Here is a 24,095-nt window from a genome sequence, read left to right on the forward strand (position 1 = left end):
TTTCCAGTTTTCAGTTTGTATGTGTAAAATCTCTAAGAAATTCTGAACGTCGTCGTTTCTCGAACAAATTTACATACGCTAGCTCACGAGAATATTCCAATTGTTGGAAAAATCTTTTGTCAATATATGTATATTATACGAAATATGTACATTTCGAAATTTCGCGATTATTTCACCATTATAATTGATAATTGGTATATCGAGTACAGTTTATGGTCCAATATATTTTTTTCAGATTATGAAAACGTATCTCGGCAGACAGAAAAGTTATGACTCAGTTAACTACGAAATTGAGTGGATAATGTTTTTACAAGTTGAAACGCATAATCGTGAGAAAGAGCATAATTAAGTTCGAGTTCTCGAAAGACAAATTTACATGTGATTTATGATTCTTAGCATTAACTATGTATTCGTAAAAGTATCGACATACTTTCGTGAGTCATGTAAATTCGTCGAGACATCGGCCTCTGTTTGGAAAATTGCGTGGCGTCCTTAAGATTCTGTCTTTCCTGCAAAATTTGGCTGACAAGCTCGCAAAGTAACGCGAAGGAAACGCGACGCGATCTTCCGAACTTTCGACTACTCCACATTTTGCCTGGATTCGCGGTAATTGGATAAACAGCGAGCCTTGGCCCGCGTAGTTAGTGTTGGTATGTCGAAATAGTAGTAGCGACCATTATGCGCACGCGTGTTCCATTCGAGATTGGCTTGTACATGTGATGCTGCATTGTCTATTATATGAGACTGCATGCATACAAATGCAGCCAGCTGACGGGGTCGCGTGAATCACCATAAATGCAAGGGAAAATATGGTCGCCGTTTAATCCCGATAGGATTTTCAACAGCGTGGCCGACGTGGTTGACAGAGTCGTCTAGTTCTTTGTTGCGTTCAAATCTCTCGAATACGCATTTATCTGCTAGTCCTGTTAATAAAAACAAAAAAAATCTTTGGAAGCAGAGAGGCGTGGAAAATAAGCGAAAAATGGAGCGAAAAGAGGCGCTGATAAAAGTGTTCATATTTCACTGCTACTCGTCTCGTCTCGTCTCGCTGAAAAGAGAAATTTTTCCGGTATCTTGATTAACTTCACTTGAATTTTCTCTTCGACCCATCATTATTCAGGTTTGCGCGCGATTACCAATGAATCCAGCGATCAACAGGAAAGCCAATTTACTTTCAAAGCGGACGTATTAGCCCCAACCCTCTGGCGGTCGTCGAGATTAAAATGTAAAATCGCGCTTTTATTTGCCCCAGAGCTCGTGAACGAATCGACTGGTCCAATAGCTATACAATAAGGGGTATAAAAAAAAAGAGGTGAAAAACAAAAAAAAAAAAAAATGAAGTTGGTTCAAAAAGCGACCCTATTTCCCCGCTAACGAAACAACTTTTTGAAACACATCGAGCGGGACACACTCGATAAATATCCGCGTAAAGGAGACTGTCATCGAGACCGGCCTAGAAAAAAGTTTAGTCCGTGCAAATCAACTGATTTCGTTGTTCCTGATACCGTAATTACTTCCAGCCGACTACCGGTCGCTTGACTTCGTTCCATTGATTTTACGAGCCGCTTCATATCCGGGAATCACCATGGAAACCGGCTGATGTCGTTTCAATGGAAAACCGAGGCAAGATACACGATACCCGTACGACCATGAAATTTCCGTGTGACGCCAGTCGGCAGAGCGCGAAATCTCGTTCAACGGGGCAATAGGACGAGAAAATTTCGCGAGACGAGCAAAGAAAAGCGACCCTTAACGCGCTCCTTTCGCATTTCTACCACGCTTTGCGCTCTTGTCAAGGAAATACTGAGTTTTCTCACATCAACGTTGTACCCGTGAAAACGGAAGAACGAAAGAAATCCGAACCCCCTTTGCCTAAGAACGAAGTGTAAAATAAAAGACTTCGGCTATCAAAAGGAATCTATCTGCGACCATGGAAGGTGGAAAACACGAAATGTCTTAGTTTGCCGGACTTGTCGTGCACGGGATACGTGTTTCGAATCGGCGGTGAATTTATTGCGAAACGAGTTCCGCGTTATTACCTTCCGGCGAGCTTTCTGGTGTGCTAGTTTACTCCGGGGAGATGGGGAGATTGAGGGAAGAGAACGCGATCGCGGGAGAATGAAAATGAATCCCAGCCACGAGCTTGTTTTTGTTTATCGAGCTTTCGACGTTTCCTCCCTGGTAAATCCTACCTTAAGCCTCGTTCGGATTAGTCGAGTTACATTGTTTCAGCAAAGTAGTGTTCGAGCACTTTTTGCGTATATGTATATCGTATGAATTATACAAAACACTTTGAAGCAGCATTGTAACGAGACACAATTATACATAAAGCATGAAACTAATTTGAAAGAGTATATAAAAGCTACAAGATAGTTTGCTTCGGTATATGTTTCGATTACGTGAACTCGAGTTTCTTAACTTCAAGTTGCTTTCGAATTAAAGCAGTTAAGCTTCGTTCGAATTAGTCGAGTTTCTCGAATGCAAGAGACTCGACGATAAACAACTAGACTAACGAGAACAGGGGCAGAAACTTGAAAAAATATTTCGATTATAAATATATTAATAGTCGAAATAAACAAAGCAGGTTCAGGTTGTTTGACGTAATTCGAACGAGACCTTCTAGCGAGATTTAAAGGAAGACGCGAAATTTCACGTATTCCCTTTGTATTCGACGTTTCGATCGACGAAAGAGAATTACAAGCAAGTGGCTCGGTCAAGAAGTAAATTCTCACCATCAACCGGCTCCCTTGTTCGCGCAAACGAAATTCTTCCGAGAAATTCTCCCAAATAAATTGCGTTAAGGGAGACCCTAGAGAGTTGCTCTCGACTTTGGGATTCCTTCTCATGGAATTATTAGCATCAGTTCGTTAGTAGATGGCGCGAATCAAGCAATCATCATCGACTATGGCGTTCTATGGTCGTTATTGGATCACACTATTGTCCAGTAGAAATTGCAAGAACGGAGTCATGGGGATCTGGGTCATTTATGTAGGGCAGGTAATGTCAAGGGTCGCGTGCGAGTTCCAGCTCTCTCCAGGCTTTGGAACCTTCTCAGACAAAATTTCCCATGCCCGTGTCTTCGCGTTTTTCCGCTTTCACGTTCCCTCGTTCCTCTTTTTCCCCGAGAATCTTCAAAGAATTTCGACACTCTACTCGGTGCATCGCTAGGTATGTACATTCTCGCGCAGAACTTTCACGACAGGTTTAATAACGAGTCTCTTAGAGACATAACCGATCAAGTAGTTGAATTTTTTCGAAATTTTTTAATTTCATTATATATGAACATGACTAACGTTTGACAATGAAAAATAGTCAATTTGTCCTGAATATCAGCTATCCTAATAACTTTGAGCAGTGCTGCACTTCTACGAATTCATTTGCTGCAAAAAGATAGAAATAATAGTAGTAAATTGTAAGATAAATTGGAAGGAATAATGTTTCTAGCGTTGACACTTTTTCGTAATTTTCAATTTACCAAATCGATCAAAATATCATTTAACTTGATATTTTATGCAACAAAAGAAGTAGGCGCTAATCCATTAACGTTTCATTATCTACATCAAATGCTGGGGTTTTATTAACCTTTTTCACGGTATAAATAAAACGTGTAAATATAGCGTAATAAATTTCACATCTTAAAGGTCGTCATACGTAACATAATTATTAATACTTATTTCCTGCACAACGTTAAGAACATGCATTTTATATCGCACTACAGAAATACTAGAAAATAATGATTACTCTCTAAATTATTCATTCTGAATTCTTCTTCGATTGATCGCTATCGAAAGATTGAAGATGAAAGATTTTCTAAGATTTTTGAATCAGAGTGTACTTCTACTTTGCCGTATGCATTCACCATAAAGATCCTTCTACGTTTACCTAGATGCATACGAAAAGGAATTTTATCCTATCGAGCGAAGAAATACGACGTCTCCAGAGGGCCAAGCAATATTTCAAATAGAATTCCTCGTGTTCAGGAACAATATTCGATAATTGATACACGACCTTGCGTGCGAAACTGTGAATAATAATCGTAGAAGAAAAAGAATATTTATAGTCTACTGTTTTAAAATGTGAATGGACCGCGCGATTAGCAATTACGCCTGGCAAGTGGTAAAGTCAACCATAAAGCGGCTGTCTATTACAAAGTGCTCGACGACCGATACAGAATTGCAGAGTCTCCTGTACCTCGGCGAGGCGGTAACTTATCCGGCAAAGTTTCAATTTCCTGTCAAGGATCGATACAAGGTATAATACAACATCATTTGTCCGGTATATTCTCCAACGCTCGTACTTCTTAATTGTCATCGCCATGGGACGAGAATTTCGTCAATAATTCCACATAATTTGTTTGCATTCTGAATCGTCGGAACATGAAGATACCAGGAAATTTCTTTTAAATGCCCGCCTTCCTATTTCGCTTGGAAAAAGCTTCGTCCGACCTCTGCAAACTCTCGGTCTGGAGTAGATCCACGTAAGTGGTGAGAAGCTCGACCCTTTCTGTCGGCAACGCGATTGATATTTCCTCGAGTGTTCCGTTCTGTTTCTCCAAAGCGGTGAGAGAAAGCTTATTCCGGTTAGATTGCTTTCCGTGACCAGCCCGCGAAAGCTCGTACATCAAAATCCCGGCAACTTTCATCGACTCACGTGACCGCAATTATTTATCCACTATTCTCCAACACCTCGTTCGATAGGATGTTGCGTAGGTCTTATAAAACGGGATTGTGTAACTTCTTATCGGTGCGACCCACGCATGCTGGTGTTTTTAAATGGTTGCCTGATCGCAAAAGGAAGTGATCGTGTACGTCAATGAAGAAATCGAAGATGTAGAATGGAATTTTTTCATAGGGCGCTCCGTTTCCGATAAAACTGATTTTGAAAGTTTATTTCATATACGTCGTACACACATAAGAATTGTTTCTATTATTTCCTTCTGTAAATTTCGTTTCCAAGAAGATAGCGTTTGAGATAACGTTCTATTGGGTTGACAACTAAGTGTCGATACCACCTAATGACGAAATCACTTAGTTGTCAACCCAATAATTAAGAATTTCTCGTAAGCTTAAAGAAACAAGAACTAAGCAATACAAAGTGATGAGAAAATATTATGTGTTTTCGAACACAGTGCGACCCAACGAATGTCGTAATCGTGATATCGCGTAATAATTCCCAAGTCTTTGTGTCGTCCTTCCGTTCGGTTCTCTGTCTTGTCGCGATGGCGTCTCTCTGTACTTGCAACTACGCCCTTAGTCCACTGAAAAGTGGAACAGCCACTTTGTCAGTGTCACCGGCCGCACATAACGTTGTGCAGTTAGATATTTATCTAGCCTCTACTCGATAAACGGCCAGAGAAGTCCGTCGTTAATATCGTTGCTGTCCTTCTACTTGTTCTATCGTTACGCTGTTTCTCATAGCAGCAGCCCCTATTATTTCACAGGCTCTGGCATTATTTAAACATAATATTCAAGACACGATTCTTTACAAGGTCTTTGTAAAACTTCCTACGAAAATACTAATCACTAGTAGAGAAAAGTAATTTTTCGCACGAGTTAAAAAGATTCGATCACCAGAAGATCAACAATGAAAATTGAGATTCGAGAAACCTTCATATAATTCTCCTATAACTGTAGAGAAGATATCATCTTCCCTTTTCAAATAAGATGCTAATCCACGTCACCTTGAAATATCTATTCACCGCTCAACCATTATCGTTTGCCACAAATTGTCTCGTTCGCTTTAATCCCCAAATCCATCTGAGTTGTAGCTTTAAGCATCGAAGTATGTATGTATATTTCGATTGTTACGAAACATTCTGTATTACGTTTAAGCGGAAGTTGTTTAAAACTGATGGAAATTGCGTTGAAAATAGAAGCCACGAATGTCTAGATCGATGAAAGCTGTGTTTAATTCAGCGATTCAGCGTTTAGGGGATGTTCTCATCGAAGTTTCGTACGTTTCGCGTTATTAACGCGTTCGTTGTATCGTGCATGCATTTAGGCATTTTCGTATGAAAACATCAAGACAGACTTTTCAAATGCTGATCGTCGATTGTTAGTACTTTCTAATGAAACTTTCGTAGAATATCCTTCGTGTTAGATAAAAATGCACTAATTACGTTCTTTTTTTCCCTGCCAGATCGAGTTTGCGATTCGTTAAAACTCCTTCGAGAGTTTCAAGGGTTTATTAAAGGAACGAACAAAAGTTAATAATCTCCTTGATGACTTTCACCGTGGCAAACTTTTCAAGGGAAAGGAAACAAATGTCTGTACGCGTGTCAAGTTACTCAGCTTCCGTCAGTCGCCGACACGTGTGACTGGTTCCTCTAGCAACCGCTCGATGCCCTGGGTTTCTTGCTATGGTAGCTTGATAACTCGCTGAAACTTCATTACAAATACGACGGCAAATGAGATTGAGCTACGTAGCCTTTGCTTCGAGACTTTCAAACTTGGGATAAAGGAGCCGGGGATACAGGATCGCTCATTGGTTTTGATGAAATTTCTTATGAAAATAGGGAAACAAAGTTAGATAAAAAATGAACGTCAAGAAATTCCGAGAAACAGTATGTGTCAGGTTATTCTTATATGAGATTGTTGGTTATCAAATTGTGCCGTTTATCGTTGAATCTATGAATGTTCACGAAATTGTTTGAAAGCAAGCAACTTTTATATTTGAAGTATTTTGCTAGACCTAATGGTTTGCGAAATATTCCGTGAAACATGTTTCCAACCATCCCTTGGGCGTCGTTTCAATATGAATGTCGGCACGTAGGAAAAAATACGTGTGAAATATTTTTACGAGTACCACGTCATGAATAAACTTCGCTAAAATTCGGCAATTTGCACCCAGGAACATTTCGGCCGACATAAAACTGTCCAAGTATGCTGTTTGAGAGAAATTGGCTTCATTTCGCGATTCGTAGTCGCTATTGAAGCATCGTCGTTTGACTAATGACCGCGCAATTAATGCGCTTAATGATCTTTTCCAATCCTCGTGGCCCTTTCGAGTGCTTGCACGGCGAGCGAACTTCCGAGAGTGTTCGAACGTAATTTCCAGCAATTACGCTGTTCGTTTCGCGCCGTTTCTTAAACATCCGAGCAGTGAATTTTCGTTTGAAAAATACGCGACGAAGCGATGCACGACTAGCTCGCAACATCGTTTAAAGCTTTCGAATCCGTCGGCTGACGTTTATTATCGCCGCTAGATAGGAACTTTTTCGAGATTTACCGAGGAATTTGCAATGTTTCGAACGAACGTAATTTCCGTTCCACTCTTATTTTTCTTTTCGAGAATAGTACGTCGCGGTATCGCGTGGGCAAACTGGAGGATCTTGCTGGTTGCTCGCGGGAAGTAAAGCAGAGAACAAATATTACGTTTAACTTCGCCAAAGAGCTTCCGTGTATATTTAAAGAAGCGCGACAATTCTAAGTCTATCAATTTATAACCACTCCAGCGGTAAAACTGGCACAAGCTCTGACAACATAAACGTTCCGCTTTCGTTTTCTTGAAAATCTGGTAGCGAACGATAACCGGAATAACACTCGCAGTAAAATATCAACAATACTCGCAGCGCGATTATATTATTTTGCACGAAAATCCTCAAATCCATTGGTACAGTCCATAAAATATTATTTCGTGTTTCATTCTTATCGTCCATATCTGTTGGAACAAACTCTCTGTTAAAGAAGTTTGTGTCTGAAGATTTGGTTGACGCTCTTGCTTCGTCTGACTGCGACTGTACGATTCTACTTGTACCTGTTGTTCCTATTATTGTCTCAATTCTATCAGGTATATTTTTATTCATAAGTGTCAGACAATTAGAGAAATCCAAATAATCGTAGAAAAATATATATGCTATACAAAAGGGTGTAAAATATCCAAAGTAGAATACTGTTTGAAATATTCAACGGTTAAAACGAATCTTTGCTTCGATTATGCTTTTTCACTCGTATGCAGGATTCCCTGAGTTTTCATTAGTTCGCAGCCTGTTCATATCTTTCGCTGATTTCTGATCGATCGATCACTTTTCAAATAACTTATGCTCGATTATCGTTTGATCGAAGATCAGCAGGTATCCCGCTACTTGTCGCATCAATGAAAGATAAAATATCATTGAAGAATTTCTCGTTTCGAATCCTCCATTATTTAAAGCAGTGGTAGAATGAATAGGGAAAAAATTCACTGGTTGGCTTCATTTTTTAGCGGAGACAGCCAACGAGACAGGTGGCGTCATTAATCACGGTGGTTCCGTAGGAGTAGGTGTCGTGGCGCGAAATTAATTTTTCCTCGTATAGCGAGCATCCCATCGATAAAACGAGATCCTGACCGGCGAATTCAGAGGAAAAGGACGGTCATTTACCTGGATAATTCGATCCCCTGTGGGCGGAAATAAAGCACGGCGCCAGTTAGCAGCGGAATGCCAAAGATTCGAGTAGGACGCTGAAAATGTGAGAGATCGCGCGATATAGGCCTAGCAACAGGTGGGATGCACTTTAGGCCGCATACACGAGGGACATATAGTCACGCAGAATTGGACATTAGTCAAGTTATTTATACGAATAAAGTATAAGCGATCGCATTTCATTCGTTACTCGTTCATTCATAATTCGCTTGCAATTTCTTAATCCTTTATTCGTTATTCGTTCATTCGTTGTACTGTGGTAAGCGTAATCTGCCGATTAGCGATACCGATCGAAATCAAACTGTTCGAAAGGAACGCTAACAGGAAGGAAGTGCCAAAGTTCGAAGGGAACTGTTTCTCAAGCATGTTCAGCTCGCCTTTGATGTAACTGATGTTGCCGATATTGCCAAACTCAGGATTACACGCATCGATACATCTATCAGTGCGATGCAGACATTCGCATTCATGTGTGAAATAGACACTGCTGGAATTTAATCGTTATTCACGAATAATTTTATACAGACAAAAAAATAACGAATAAAACAAATTTTGCATATAAATACAATATTTGACATTGCAAGAACCAAGAAAGTTGAATACGTGGTCCGTCTGGATTAAGCCGCAGAGGCTCAGGTTGTCAACCAAATATTCCAACGATGATGCTACATTCTTCTCTGATTGCAATCAGCTTTCAAAAGTGGAATCTGACTACAGCCCATTTAATACAGGGTAGGTTGAAGTCACCCAGTATAAACTCATGGTCACCGGAATATAGGTTAACAACCTCAGTAACACGCCACTCAGAACTACCGCCTCTCGAAGAACTACTTGAAAGCTTGAATCTATGGCGACGGTAAACGCTGAATCCGATCAGACCAGGTTCCGCATATGAAATACCAACTTGCAGCTATGTCTCAACAAGAACAATAACGTCGCATGATTGGCGAGAACGAGCAATCGGACGACGCGAGAATTACAATTAGCGCGAGGACCTCTCAACGTTCTGGTGGTACGCTAATTTTTTAATTATGCGTAACCAATACTACGTACAGTACGAATATATGTACTACTCGTCTTTGAATTATCGTTCATACTATGTAGCACAGATCTTAGATTGTTGCAAGACACGTTGTTTAACCACGTTGTTTGATCTTGCGAGATTCTGACATTTATTTTTGTTCTTCAGGATCGAGAGCGGTACATCGGGCAATTTGAACGTAACGCAAACTGGTTTGGTTTTGCCATCGAAGCTACTTCTGCCAAAACGTTTAACGGTAACGTCGGGGTCGTAGGAACCGAGCAAAATGGGGTCCAAAATATTTCTAACAAGGGACATGTCCGACTGCGAGGTGTTTTCTTTTAAATCGAAGAAGATCAGGTTGCGCGATCTTCAAATCCTCTGCGCGATTTCATCCATGATACCTTCTTCCAGGTTCTTCGTATTCGACTCGAGCTTATTCTCCCTAGCGTTAATATTCTGCAGTGTTGTTTAGGACCACGATGTTTGACGGAATAATCATGAAATAATCTTCGATTATTTTCAATTTTGAATTGACGATATCGCTGATTTTATTCAGCAGATCCTTGTTAATGTCAGGCGAAGGCGTCAGTGGTTGCCGGTTCTCCGTAATCGAGGAGCGTGTCTGCTTGCCGTGGGTGAGAACAGCGGACCAGGAATATTGAACCCGAGTGCTATGAAATTCCACAGGAAGAGCGGTTAACCGAACTTACGATAGAAGTTACGTAGCCTTTGCATAACAACTTTTTGGGAGGTGTCATAATGGAAGAAAGAATACGGTAAGGAAATGATAGCCACTGGCGGAAACTTGAAAATACATTAAAACGTACGATGTAATTATACACCGTCAGACAAGAGTCGCGATGACAACAGAATCGAGCGTACACAAGCGAGCTTCTAGAGAGAAAATTTAAACGAAATAGAACGGCGAATAAAATATTTAATAGCTCGTGACCATGTCGGCCAATTGGACGAGAACTGTCACTAGTGCACAGGTGCCTCCAAACGTAACGTGGAAAGCCAACAAAGCGATACCAACAACCCAGTGCAATAAAAGAGTGCAGAATGTAGGAGCACAGAATAACAGGCCCGTACAACGTCGACAACGAATTATTCACGAGTTATTAACGTACAACAGATATCTTTTTATTCGTTATCTTTTTATTCCTTATTCGAAATATCTTTCGCCCAACGCTGCAGTCACGCAAAGCTCTCTCCGTTGAGATATCCAGACTAGCAGCCCATAAGCTTGCTCCATGCGGTAACTTCATCTTTCTCCCACGTACAACGCACTCATACACGAGTGCTAGAGTTCCGCCCATTTTTGTAGACACGCAAATATATCCATGTCATCAACGAAGGTTAATTACGAGATTAATTAAGAGATGACCTGTTTCACCTTGTTCCTGACCGCAGCGAACCGCCGCGGCTGTTGATTATTGCAGTAGAATTGCAACAGCGATGAAATTCTCTTTAATTCTCTCGATACCCAGTTGCATAACGTTTTTATTTACTTCTTTGTTGTATCACTGTGTTAAGTAAAGTGTCTATATAGGTTAGGCTGAACGTCCAATCTTTTTACGAAGCTCTCAATGGAATTGTGTTATACCTGATATTCGACTTACTTTGAACTATAAAATCTCTCTGGCCTCGCTTCAATTTCAACTCACATGCACCCATCATCTTGCAAGAGACACGTCCTACGTTTACTATAAAATCTTCTTGACACATTTCCGTAAGTCTGTGTGCAACTTGCAGTAAACGCCACAAATCCTCGAGGAACAGGTCGTTCCTTTGCACGCGTGCATAATTAAAAGACAGATAAAGGTTTGCTCAAAAAGAAGCGAGAAATGTTTCAAAAATGAGTGGAGGAAAACCTTGACACCTTGACAATGGTAAACGGTTAGTATCCACGCGAGAACGTAACAAGCTTAATTGTTCCTCGCGCCTATAGTTGTGAAACATTGACCCGCCTCGTGAATCTCGCTTCTTCAAACGAACGAAAAGCGTAGCGCGAGTATCGTATGAATAATTTTTGAATTTACGTGTAGCCGTGCGCGAGAGCAATTTCTTTCTTAATAAACCGTCCAATGAATATTAATCTGGAACCTTTGCTGGTCGAAGCCACACGTGCCGCGATAACACTGCACCTTTCGCTTGTGTATATCGACGTTGCATGCAAATACGCTTCGAAACGCGTACAACAGAGGCGACCGGTATTAAAACACGCGGTAATTTAAATGCGAAATGACGGAGGCTGTTGTGATGCAGCTTCTGGTCACCTCCAAGTTCGTATAAATCCAGTGAATAGAAAGGCGGAAATTAAACTCGATCGTTGGAAAAATTGATATCCGGTCAGGATATCGAATGAAGCGAGAGTAATTTCAAAAGACGATTGCGCCTGTATTACCACTTCCGTGCTCTGCACACCCTTTCAGTGTTGATCGGGTAGCCACGAATCTCGTAAGTTAAGAAAGTTTCATCGAGAAATGCTTCAGGATTTTGGAATCAAATTATTGATTTTAAAGAAACAGAAATATGTGGTTCGTATGATACAACAATTCAGAACACGCAGTAAAGATGGTAAAAATTATTTGTAAGCGTGATAAGAGAATATGGAATTAAGAATCCGATAGTTGGTCAAATTTACTAAACACAGTTTTCAAAAACAAAGTTTTATTCCATAATAGAGAATAATGACGAGCAGAATTGCGCCCAAAAATTTAAGAGAATGACGTATCATAATTAGAATTGTATTTTGTTTGAAGATATATAACAAACAGCCAATGTGTCAATGAACAGTCAACTTTAAAATATTCACAAGATACAGGATGAACACGGCTCTTTGCAACGTGAAAGAGCGATAGCCGTAGGCCAAGTTCTTCCTTTGACTTTTTCTTTTGCTGGTCCTCCGAGTTATCTATTCGCCTCTCGTATCCCCCGGAGACACGTCGTATGCGTCCAGCGATATCGATCCCATACAACCATTAACATACCCATGTATCAAGGGCTCCTGGCTAGTATACAAACCTGTTATTGTGATGTTTCTACCCATGAACAGGTCGAGACAACAAACGCTCATATTTAATGAACACCCTAGCCTCACGGTACACATCGATTAATTAGGGGCACATACTTGGTAACTAACTGCTACTATCAGTTTGGGAGCCCTGAAATTCTCGGCTCTGGTCAGCTAGCGAATTGAGAGAGTGAACACGCTACTCCCCAAAGGATCTTCGCAGGAATTGATCTATAAATCTTCTAACCGGGTGAATCCATCCTACGCTAATCGATGGCAGTCGGGGAGGAAAGTATAGTAAGGAAATTTGATGCAAAATTATACGACATATTGGAAGATTATGGATCAAGAATCTTACGCGTACAATTCTGTACAGTTTTGTTGTGTAAAAATTCTGAAATCATCAGACGCAACGATAAGCAATATTCCTTCTTTTTTCATCTGTTTTTACTCTCATCCTTTCGTATTTTTATTCGCAAGAAAAATGGAACCCCATAAAAGTTTTTATGGGCAAACTAATTCAAGTTTTGTATAGAAATAAAGAAAATATTCTTCCAACATTTTTGTACCAAAGTATAAAGCTTATATGCTATATCCGAACTGCTCCAAGTTCTTTACAGCAATAGTGGAAGTATAATATTATTTTAAATATAATAAAATATAAATATAAAATAAAATATTCTTCGTAAACATATTTCAGTGAAATCTATCTAAAATCTATCTACGTGAAGATGATGTTTTTCTGCTCCAGTCGATAAATCCCAAAAGAAACACGTAATTCAGTTTGTCTCCGAGATTTGTTACTCTAATTACGCTAATGCAGATGGACTTGGCGCGACAAGATGTTTTTCATGTCGCGATGTGTATGCCCGATACACGCTCGCAAACCGCAGTGTTTAAATCTTCCACTCCATTCTTCTGTCTATCACTGAACAAAATATACAACGAATTTGTATTTTTGGAGAAACTTTATAATTCATATGTATTACTAAATTTGCAAAGCTTAACGAACGGTGTACACGCGAATTGCGTTGCTTTAGCCATTTTCTGTAAATCGTTAGCGCGGAAAATGGAGATTGCAAAGGCCAAACGCTCGTCCAGGTAAATTTAGTACGATGGCTAATTAAAGCAGCGCTTTCAGAATATCAAAGCTCGACTCGATGAATTAAAATGAACGAAAAGTTATTATTCGGCACCGACCAATTATCCGATTCGTAAATTTCTAGGTCTAAGTAATTAATAAATCTTCATAAAGAAATATTCAAATATTCATCTTTAGAAAGTAAACATAGCGTACGTAATAAGACAAGATCGTTTCATCGAAGACCTGAGAAACGAGAATCCAGCTGAAAACAATAATTTCCTACGCACTGAATATCAACGTATTAAAACATCGATAAAGTTAAGCAAGCAATACGCGCAATCAAAATCACGCACAACTAAATTGTTTGTTTCTTTATTTATGCAAATACGTACAACGTACAACGTTTAAATTTTAACGGTATAAGCGGGGATTATTTTGGGTCTTTTAGCACAATTTTTCTTTACATCGCGCGCAGAATTCGCTCAGCGATTGAGTGTTCTTCGAATAATGGAATACATTTCGGGCGATACAAGGATGCTTTCAGCTCTGCACAACGATTACCTTTCTTTCTCTTCAATTTCACTTCGATAAAGGCCACCCAACGATAATTTCTGTTATCCCATCAGCATCGATCGGCAAGGAAGAAGAAAATGGCTAGAATCTAGACTTCCTAGTTTCAAATAGAAAGAAAAGGAAAAGGAAATGTATGAATTGGTGCGAACTATCCAGGGCTGATTGAGTCTCGGATGAAAGAGTCACCTACACTGTATCACCAAGAATTGGATTTTGTTCTCGAGGGTAAAGAATACGCGAAACGAATTGCATGTCCTGAGGAGAATTCCCGGCGGATGCTGTTAATCCTTCGCACGCGGAATACCAATTGTACTGTCACGATTTTTTTTAGGATATATTTGTATATAAGGCATCACACAATTTACAAGTTGGGGATAAAGTTCAATAAATAATAATAATAACAACAGTTTTGCGAATGCAAAAAATGAAAGAGCTACGCACAAATCGTACGAAGATTTACGATCTGTTGATGTGATAATCCTTGAGCCACAAGAATAAAGTGTCGATTTATAGCTTTGCTAGAGACAGCGTGTCCAACATTGGAAATCATTCTATCGTTTGATGTTCGAAAATTAGATGTCGTTTCCAACGACCAAGTTTATTGGATCCCTCGTATTTAACCCAGTATTCGCGTTATCGTCAATTTATTGCTGCAATCGCGCTCGCGAGTACAACAGATTCGACAACGTTTTAATCCCCACGCATATATCCGCGACTATTTGAAAGCAACATTTGGATCATGGCCGCGATCAACGAGGAATAAAACGATCCTGCTAATATTACCGTGTTGATATTATTTCAAAATGGATGAATAAAGCTGTCTGGACCCTATAATCGAGAGGAAAACGCGTGGTTCTGATTCCGCGTACAAAGGAAGCAATAGTTTGAACGAGCTACTAGAACGTTTACTTTAACGAGGAAATCCTATTACCGAGAAGAGGTGAATTACGAAGGACAAGATGGATGTTGGATTTAAAAGGAGTTTTACGTAGATATATACATACAGATTGGTGGATAAATTGAATGTAAAACAAGACGATCGAAGTCGTGCAATATTTAGTCAAATTTAATTGAATTTATTTCATATATCCGAGCACGATACGTAACAAAAAGGATCACAGGAGTGATAGACAGTAAATAAGATCATTAACAATTTCTAAACTCGCGAACACGTTCCATCGCGGGAATAACGTTATTTTTCATACGAGGGGAAAATCAAAATGATATTTGTACGGTTGCGTGCGTTTCTGGTCGAGATATCAACAGCGTCGGTTTTTTATGAATTTATTTTGAACCTATGAAATGCAGCCATTGCCCCGTCACTGTAATTCCATCTCGCTCAATTAATATGACGAAAAATAGCAAATTTTATTTGGCGCGAAATACAGCGTTTCCATTCAATTTGCGGGTGTGTCCACGCGAAAAGATAAATTGTCAACGGGGTGTCTTTTTCCAGATATTCGGTGTTGTCTGATGCTTGTCTGATGCTCGACGCGTGCAACGGCTTATTAAAGCAGTTAAACGCATAACATCGAAAACTTTCATGCATATATTACTATGCAGGTTGTACAAAATATTTTAAAATTTCATTAGCATTGTAATGTCACGACTGTACTAGTAAAGTTTAGAAAACTAGTTTGAAAATGTATCTGCAACTTACAAATATATATTCAATAAACACGAGTCATCTCGAACACACGATAAATGATGCAAATGGTCCCATTGAATATCGAGGCTTATTAGTGTAATAGACTATCGACGATTGGTAATTATGCGGCGTACAGGAAACGGCATACGCGTGTTCAATCGTCCTTTGCTTTTCGGAGGCTCAATTATACTGCCCTTTGACCTTTCGATCCTGGAGGATTTCCCGAGAAACGACGACGTGACGTTTTAAGGGCGTCGTGGCAGCCTAACGATGCACAGGCAATATTTCTTAATACCGACGTTTTCGGTTTTAATGGGGACCGACGTGGCTCAAGCTTCCACACAGCATTCACATCCTCTCCTTTCCCCTCGTTTGTCATAACGAATTCTTTCACGAAAACAAAACATGGCTTCTGGTAATTTTCTCGTAAAATCTCGTCCGGTAAAATTGTTTCTCCGAAACGCAATAACGTTTCGACCATTCAGGAAATAGGAGGTTATAGATAAAAACGATGGCTACGTTTCTCCGTGTCGAGTAAAAGTAGACGGTCGTCGATCAAATCGAAACCCCTAGAGAGCCGCTTGGCAAATATTAGAAACTCCTTTTATACAGACGATCCCTCGTTCCATGAAACTTTATGGAAGCCTATGGTATATCTCGCGAGTGGTATTTTTGGTTCTCTTTTTCATCGAGGATCACGACTTTCATCGCCTCGACCGATAGCGGAAAATACGAGGAACGATGGCGTGGATCGAACGATCGTGAAAAGAATTTCATATACATATAGAGTGATTCCTGTCACCTTTGCCAAGATAAGATGGCAAATCTTCGATTTCTCCAAATACTTCAAAGTAAAATATTCTTTCTGTTGAGGTTATTCGATGTGTAAACAGAGAAAACTCGTGGATAAATTGTAAGGCAGAAAATATATTTAAATAGAAGTGTAATTATAAGTAAGAATACAATTTGAGCTGGTCCAGATCCGCACGCTAGCTGTCTTATCCAATAACTGAAAAATCCCGAAGCCAACGTCGCCTGCCTACTGTTTATGGTCTGCCTTCGTCGCAGTCTTTTGTCTACGCGCTGTCGATGGCTTCAGTGTTTGAGAAAACTAAAAAGACCAGATATAGAGTTTTCTTATAAGTGGTGATCACTCCAACACTTCCTATAAAAACCACTGTCACGTGAAGAAGCTTACGGTAGTCTTTTGCTACACCATTGGCTGATAAGCGTGCGTTTAGTATTGCGAAATCGTTTGGTCAAATAGAACATGGTAATACCTCTTTTTCGATACGTGTGCAACGTGATTGGAGCGGAAACTGATCGCAAGGACGACTCTGAAAGGCGCTTTAAGCTCCTGGGAATTCTCAGAGAGCTATGGGGGGCTTTTCCCCAAAAACGAAGAAAATATCCGACGATACGAACACGCTGGGATAAAGAAGGTGATTTCGAGTCTAGATTTACTGGCTCTTCAGTCCCTTCGTATTTATTCGCCATTCGCCTTTCCAATTTTACCGCGTGCGTTTAGAAATGGCCGATGTTTTCGCTGAAAACCAAGCTAGGCTAAATTCAGCGGTTTCGTCGTGGTTATTCGAGTCACGAACACTGCGCCGTGTGAATAGCGGTTAAACAGAAGGAATGGAGGTCGGGGAAAGCTTTGGGAAATTTTTCCAGTGTGCCGGCTTTCCGTACTGTCACGTTCTCATTTCCATAGCTAGTAAATGGTTATATTCAGGCGATCGCACAGAGTAATCCGGAACGAAGATCGACAGCCTGGACAATCCGATTACGCAGCTGCGTGACAGAACGCGAATTCACGGTTTGACTATCGCAGTTTGATATACGCGTGTTAGCGTTTTGTGCGAGTTCGAGCGCGAGTATGACATCCGTACGGTGGTCACGTTTCACTCTTGAACTTTTTTCGCTTTTCATTCGAGAAGAGACAAAGTTGTTTCGAGTTGTTTGTTAATTATTAAAATTTTTAAGGACATCTTGTTTGAAAGTATGGAAGACTGGTCGGGACTTGTATGTTTTTGGTATAGTTCAATAACAAAGGTACTATCAATTATACAGGTTGCCTTGTAATTGGATGAAGTTTAAGGAAAACGACGATTCTGCGTGATAGAATGTTTAAAAAAATCATTCGAGTGTCTGAAACTGAGCTGTTGTAAATTTGTAAAAGTTCTATGGAAGATTAGAAACTGGTCGTTTCATCTACTTTGAACAGTTCTAGCGTTAAATAGGTAATGTGAATGTATAGCCTGTTGATTCAGCGAATTATGAATTCATCATTAATTAGTACACTTCGGTGAAATTCAAATACAATTACTATAAATCGATTAAAGTGTTTTAATACCAATTAACGGCTGTGTATATAAGTTCCTTCACGATTAATCAATGGCAAACTAATTGACGATACATTTTCATATTATTTCTGCAATAAGCACTTTCCACAGATGCATACCGAGGTCAATTAATTTCCTCTTTAATTGCATGATGTTGCACGGCTATAGAAGGTCAATATAACATTATCCGTGAACAGTGGCGAAGCGGTTGACAGGAGAAACAAACACGGCTGTGTCAACCTTGTCGTAGCCACGTCGCCAAAGAGGAAATGAAATTACTCGTAGCCGTTTAAAAACTACCCGTTGCTGGCGACGTTGAAAATTAGTCTCAATTTTCCACTCTACGCGCGATTAAACGAGCGTTTTCAAGGTGTCTGGCCTTTTGCGGAATAAAGTCGCAATATATTCAGCGAACCCGACACTCGTGACCATCGATGTTCAACTCCGCGCTCTTGAAACTAATTTAACCGTGTACACGGTGCACTTGCGCGCACACGTTTGCCAAAGCGTACGAGAAACAGTGGAACTAGCCTGTTCTGGTCAGACTAACGAAAAGCAGATTTCGTAGCGCAGTGAATCGACGATTGGAAAGTCGTACCAGGGCAATTGCATGGAGAAGAACTGTCATAACCGGGACAAGCAAGGATCACGAGAAACGCTAGATCTTACCAAGGACGAGTATACTGTTTTCACGAGGAGATGAGAAAACTTCTAAGACCAGTTTCTTGTTGTCTCGCTAGAGACAGAAGACCACGAAAGATGGCAAACGAATTTTATCGAATCTTCGCGATAGTCGTTTCCTCGGAGATGCCAGTTTTCTACGATTTCCATGGGAAACGTAAACGTGCGTTCGTGGAATAAGTTATAAGTGGAATGGAAAAATAAAAATATCGGAATGGAATCGCGCATATTGCTGTTCATAATTACATGAATACTTTGGTTGATTGATAAATTGATATACTGTAGATATACAATACGCGAACATCGTTAAGATATATGAATTTCTGAGAAGCTAATGATCAAAGCAAAGTCGTATAGAATTACAATTGGATTATTCGATGAATTATAATTACAAAGTAATTCAGTTACATCGTATTCAATTATATTGTAATTCGTAATTCAGCTTCACCATTCGATTAAATTGCAAGACGACTCGTAATCGCAATTGAACTTACAACGTAATTTACGTAATTACAAGGTAATCGATTTACTATATAGTTGAAGAACAATGTAAGTAAATTACGTAATTAAATCACATCATAATCCAATTAGCACACCAGTGGATCGAACGCATCATTTATTATTCTCTTACGAAATCAACAGATATACAGTGACTTACTCAAATATTTTTTTATCAAACAATGGATGTTCCCCATATTTTTGCATACTATATACGCTTTCTATGCATTTCTGCACCTTTTTCTAATATATGCAAATGAATCCGCAATTTACTCGTGACATACTTTCGACCGTTAATGTATCTACTTCTGCCAGTAATTTCATGATTGTCCCTGAGATTCGATTCACGTAGGCGACATTTTTCCAAATGGACTGAAACTGCTCGGCGAGCTATATGGCCTCCTAAGCATTTCTATAAAAAGCCAAGCGGAAAAAGGCTCGTGGGGAAGAAGTTCCTCTGAATTTTGGATTGTTTGTACTATGCCTGGAAAATAGCTCTTTGTATTCTACCACGACTCAAAGGGGCCGGGATGAAATGAAACGAAGTTTTGCGGACGTTCGTGAACTCTCTTTGTATTTTATATGCGTCAGGTGGGAAAAACGGTCCTCTGTAGAAAATATCTGGATAATACTGGCGCTCGAGGATTCGGCTTTTGGAAAGCAAACGAAACGCAACTCGTGAAATCGAAGACGAAAGAAACGTTTAACACGTCCTTCCTCTTTCTGTTATCGATCGTTCGTTCTTACGAACAAAGGGATCGGCTAAACGAGTTTTTCTCTTCTATTTTTTCTTTTTTGTCGACTTGACCCAAAAGAATGCTAATTTGCCAAAAGTATTCCGGTTTATCGCGCTGTAGGGGAAAAATTATTAACTAAGAGACGTTGCAACGAACGACCTTCCATTTGAACGGAGATCACGTTTTAATCTCAATCTCGATTTGAGGATCTAGATGCGAGATCGTGGTTATTAAAGGGAGCAAGATTACAACAGTAGAAAGTTATTACAAGTCGAATTTCGAGCCGTCACGTCGAATTTACTCCCATCGTATTACGTTACTGCGTTTTCCAATTTAATTGTCTATCCTGGAGACAGAATTTCTCAGAAAAAGATCTAAATCCAATGAAGCGAAGCTTCCTTCTTTTAGGGACAGGATTACCAAGTGCAATTCCGACGAGAAATCTCACCAAGATGTTCCATTTTATTTCACGTATTTCTTGGAAAATAATTGAATCGCGAATTAACTTTCGGCTGGGTTAATTATGCAGATATTTTCTCTGTATTACTTTCTAGGTCACATTTACGCATAATCATTCTGCTCGGTTATATGGGTGATTTTATTTTTTCACATAACGATTATCTACCTTCAACTTATACCTAAATATATCCTACATAGTTAATTAAAATTGAATCGATATGATAAAAGGACTAAATGACTTATTTTTGTGTAATCATGATTCCGTCTCAATAAACATAAACATTAATAGTATCAACAATATCTGTACGTTGCGAGTAATTTTTTTTAAAAAGATTTAGTAGTTCTAGTGTTAACTTAATTATCACATAGATAACTTCTCAATCGGTTCTTTGTTAATCCATTAAGAACTAAACAATGGTTATAATGATATAAATATTTGAATTTCTTTAAATTGTTTTGATTAAAAGATTATGAAATCTGCGTCACGAAACAGCGAAGAAAAAAATATTAAGCGAATCTTTCAAATATCTTTCACAGTCACAATTTTAAAAAACGGGATTTGGTAATTAATTGCAACGGGTTGAATAAAACTATAAATGGAACATTGCGTTAATGCAACATTGAACCATAATGGATTACTTCCTATACAATAAAATATTCGCCGTTTGTAACAACAGTGATACAGACTGTACCGAATGACTGTTACATCTGATGATACACGATACAGTAGAGCTCCATTTATCTAAACTTGTTAGGGGACAAACAATTTGTATAATTGGAGCTCAGCAATTATTCCAACTACCTGCAATGTTTTGTTAACCAGGCTCGGATAAATGAATCGAACGAGCAAAAGTTAATCGGATATTGACTAAAATTTTGTTCAGATAAATGAAGTTCTACCATATGTCGATGAGATTTCCTTTTAACATCGAAACAAAGCAGGATTCTACAGGTTGAATTCACGATTTACGACAATAAAACGTACGGCAAAGGAAAGTATTCCAGCGCTTGCAAAAACCTTTTACATATTATATATAAACATTTTGAAATTTCATCAACGCTGCGACAATAATAGAGTCGACTATCGCGATTCCATTATAAAGTTTGAAATCAATCTAAAGACGTATGTACAGGTTACAAGAGCTTAGTTTAGCTTAGCCGACGATGTAGCTACTATACATTTTCTAGCTTCTATACATTTTAGAACCGACATAATCACAACATCGTGTTTCGTTATACTGCTAATGAAATTTCAAAACCTATTATGCAAAAACCGTACAGCATGTACGTAAAAGTTTTCTATCGTGAATATTCAAATACTTTCGTGGATCACTGTAACCATCTCTCCTTTCTCTATAATACTCTGTGACTCTATACAGTCTATGCCATGCGTTTCACGTAAAACCAATTCAATTTCGCGGCGTTCGCTGCATCAATTAACACGCACAGTATCGATGCTGGGCGCTTCTATTTCGAAATAATATTCCTCGTAATATCAGACGTTTCAAGGATAATTGATTGCCAAGTAACATTACGTAAGACACGGCGTAGATGCTACAAGTAATTTCCTATCTTGGAATTCCGTTCGTGTCGCGTTCAATTCGTATCCGCTTGCAGGACAAACTCGAAGGATGATTCTTCGGGATTCTCGTGTCCCGAGTTTCGTGTCGAACTATACCGATGCATCGGTAATACGAATCACGGTTGAATATGCATCCGAATGGAATATGCAACGGGAATGTCGCTACGAGCGTATAAATCAGTTAGCTCGGGTGGATTTGCGCGCGACCGAATTCACGCGTACAATGCTGGCACGAATTTTTGCTCAGTACATTATTTACGATATGGTGGTAGGATATCCACGCGGGTAACTGCCACTCTATTTCATCAACGTGACACTCTTCGTATTTTCGAAAATAAAACCAACAGAATAAAACCTATCCTGCTATACTCCCACTCGAACGAAACACCAGGAAGATTCAGCGAACCATTTCGCGATTGAAACCAGGTTCAGCGAAAGTGAACGTTTTATTTCTCATAATACTACGTCATACGCGTTCAGAGATACGAAAAATGGGAATCTGTCGAGAACCGGCAACCAAAACTTTCGCTTTGTATTCTGTGCACTCCACCCTTATATTTCAACCCTGTTGTGTATCACGGCAGAGAAACGTTATTTAGACTTATTTATTTACCCTTTACGTATTCAACTCAGAAAGAAAATTTAGCCAAATCCTAGACAAAGTGACGAAACATTCGAACCTTCGAGAACGCCTTGGAAGAACTGACAGGATATCAACTGTGAATTGGCGGTCACGATCGTTTCCGTCTCGAACGATAAACACAGAAAGGATGAATGAAAGCGTAACATTCACTTACCCGTCGCATGACACGCAGAGAGAACGATGACGTCTTCATCTTGGTGGTAATCCTGGCAGGCGTGTGCGGGATACGTGTGAACGCTGGCGTTAGCTATGGCGATGCTCGTCGTCGGTTTCCTCGGCGACGTGAGATCCAGGTATGAATCCTCCCTCCGAGTTACGCAGGGCACCAAGGACGCAGAGAGAGTTCCGTTGTAGAGTGGGGGAGACACGGAGGAGGCTCGTCCGAAGAGCCGTCAGGGGTGGCTCGAGGCCACAACTACAGGTGGTCGCGCGTTGTTGCTGGACCTTCCCGCCGATGTTTCGTTACTCGGTATACCGTTACGCACGTTCGTGCATAAGTGAGGAGGCGCGGGCGCACGAAACTACCTGACCGGCCTCGAGAGACGCAGAAAAGCTGAGAACAGCTGGAACGATTCTTCTCCGCGAACCGATGGTCTTGATCTTTCGTCGCTAGTCTAGGTAAAGTTACGTGTACAGCCCGCGAGATACTCTGACGAAAATCTATTCTGGTCGAGGAACGTTCCAGAGATTCTTCGATACGTACGACGAAGAAGATTCGAGTAAAAGAGAAACGTATATAGAGAAGAAACGCGATGACAAGAGGACGTCGGGTGGACGTCGAAAGATGTACACGGAAGGACGTTGACGCGGCTCTGGCCTGAGTTGCGTCTGACCGGCTGTCCCGTCTAGCTGGTCTCCGAGCAGCTGTGGTGGAGCGAGGAAACCAGCTCGACGCTTCCTCGCGCACGCTCGTCGCGACGCCATAGCGGCGAACCCCAGGGCCGCGCCTACTTTACGAACGCCTAGACCAGAGAAGTGCCAAGGTCGCATTTCCAAGGCCGCCACGACCGACCATGTACTACGCCTTCCTGTTACCTCGATTGTTTTCCCGACTTGTCAAGGATTTTCCATGGTTTCTCGCGTGTGCTCCGTTTTATATTCTCTAATGTTGATACTCGTTGCTAAGAGTGTCATAACTGTTCGTACAGTTCATATCTTGCCCTTTGCTCACTTCTTAATGGTGCGAGGTTTTTCTTGAAGGATACAAGCCACGTTTCCTTGGGAAAGTCCGTGTTCGATGCTTTAAGAGCAGCCTTGGAATTATTCTTTCGCTTCAATTGCGCGCAAACGGTTAAGAGGATGAGTCCATGGTCGGCTAATACTCAACCGCTTCTTTAAATATTTATCAAGCATTTTTACCGTCTTGCTAACTTTACGACCAAGCTTTATCGACACTGCTTTAAACGG

At 40.1% G+C, this 24,095-nt stretch overlaps 1 protein-coding gene across 4 annotated transcripts in view; it reads right to left on the reverse strand.

Moving 5' to 3' along the window:
* LOC126872487 (neo-calmodulin-like) overlaps positions 1-23,518 on the reverse strand; it is an 83,291-nt gene extending 59,773 nt beyond the window's left edge. For 2 of the 4 annotated variants that reach the window (XM_050632512.1, XM_050632513.1), the window contains exon 1: positions 22,843-23,517. In XM_050632512.1, coding sequence (XP_050488469.1) covers positions 22,843-22,881 — 39 coding nt within the window. In that variant the 5' untranslated portion in view covers positions 22,882-23,517. Of the gene's footprint in view, positions 1-22,842 lie in introns of all 4 variants that reach the window. The other 2 variants (XM_050632510.1, XM_050632514.1) reach the window with 2 other exon arrangements.
* Between the last annotated feature and the right edge of the window lie 577 nt (positions 23,519-24,095).

This window comes from Bombus huntii, chromosome 13 (genome assembly GCF_024542735.1).
Source record: "Bombus huntii isolate Logan2020A chromosome 13, iyBomHunt1.1, whole genome shotgun sequence".
Taxonomy (NCBI): Eukaryota; Metazoa; Arthropoda; class Insecta; order Hymenoptera; family Apidae; genus Bombus; species Bombus huntii.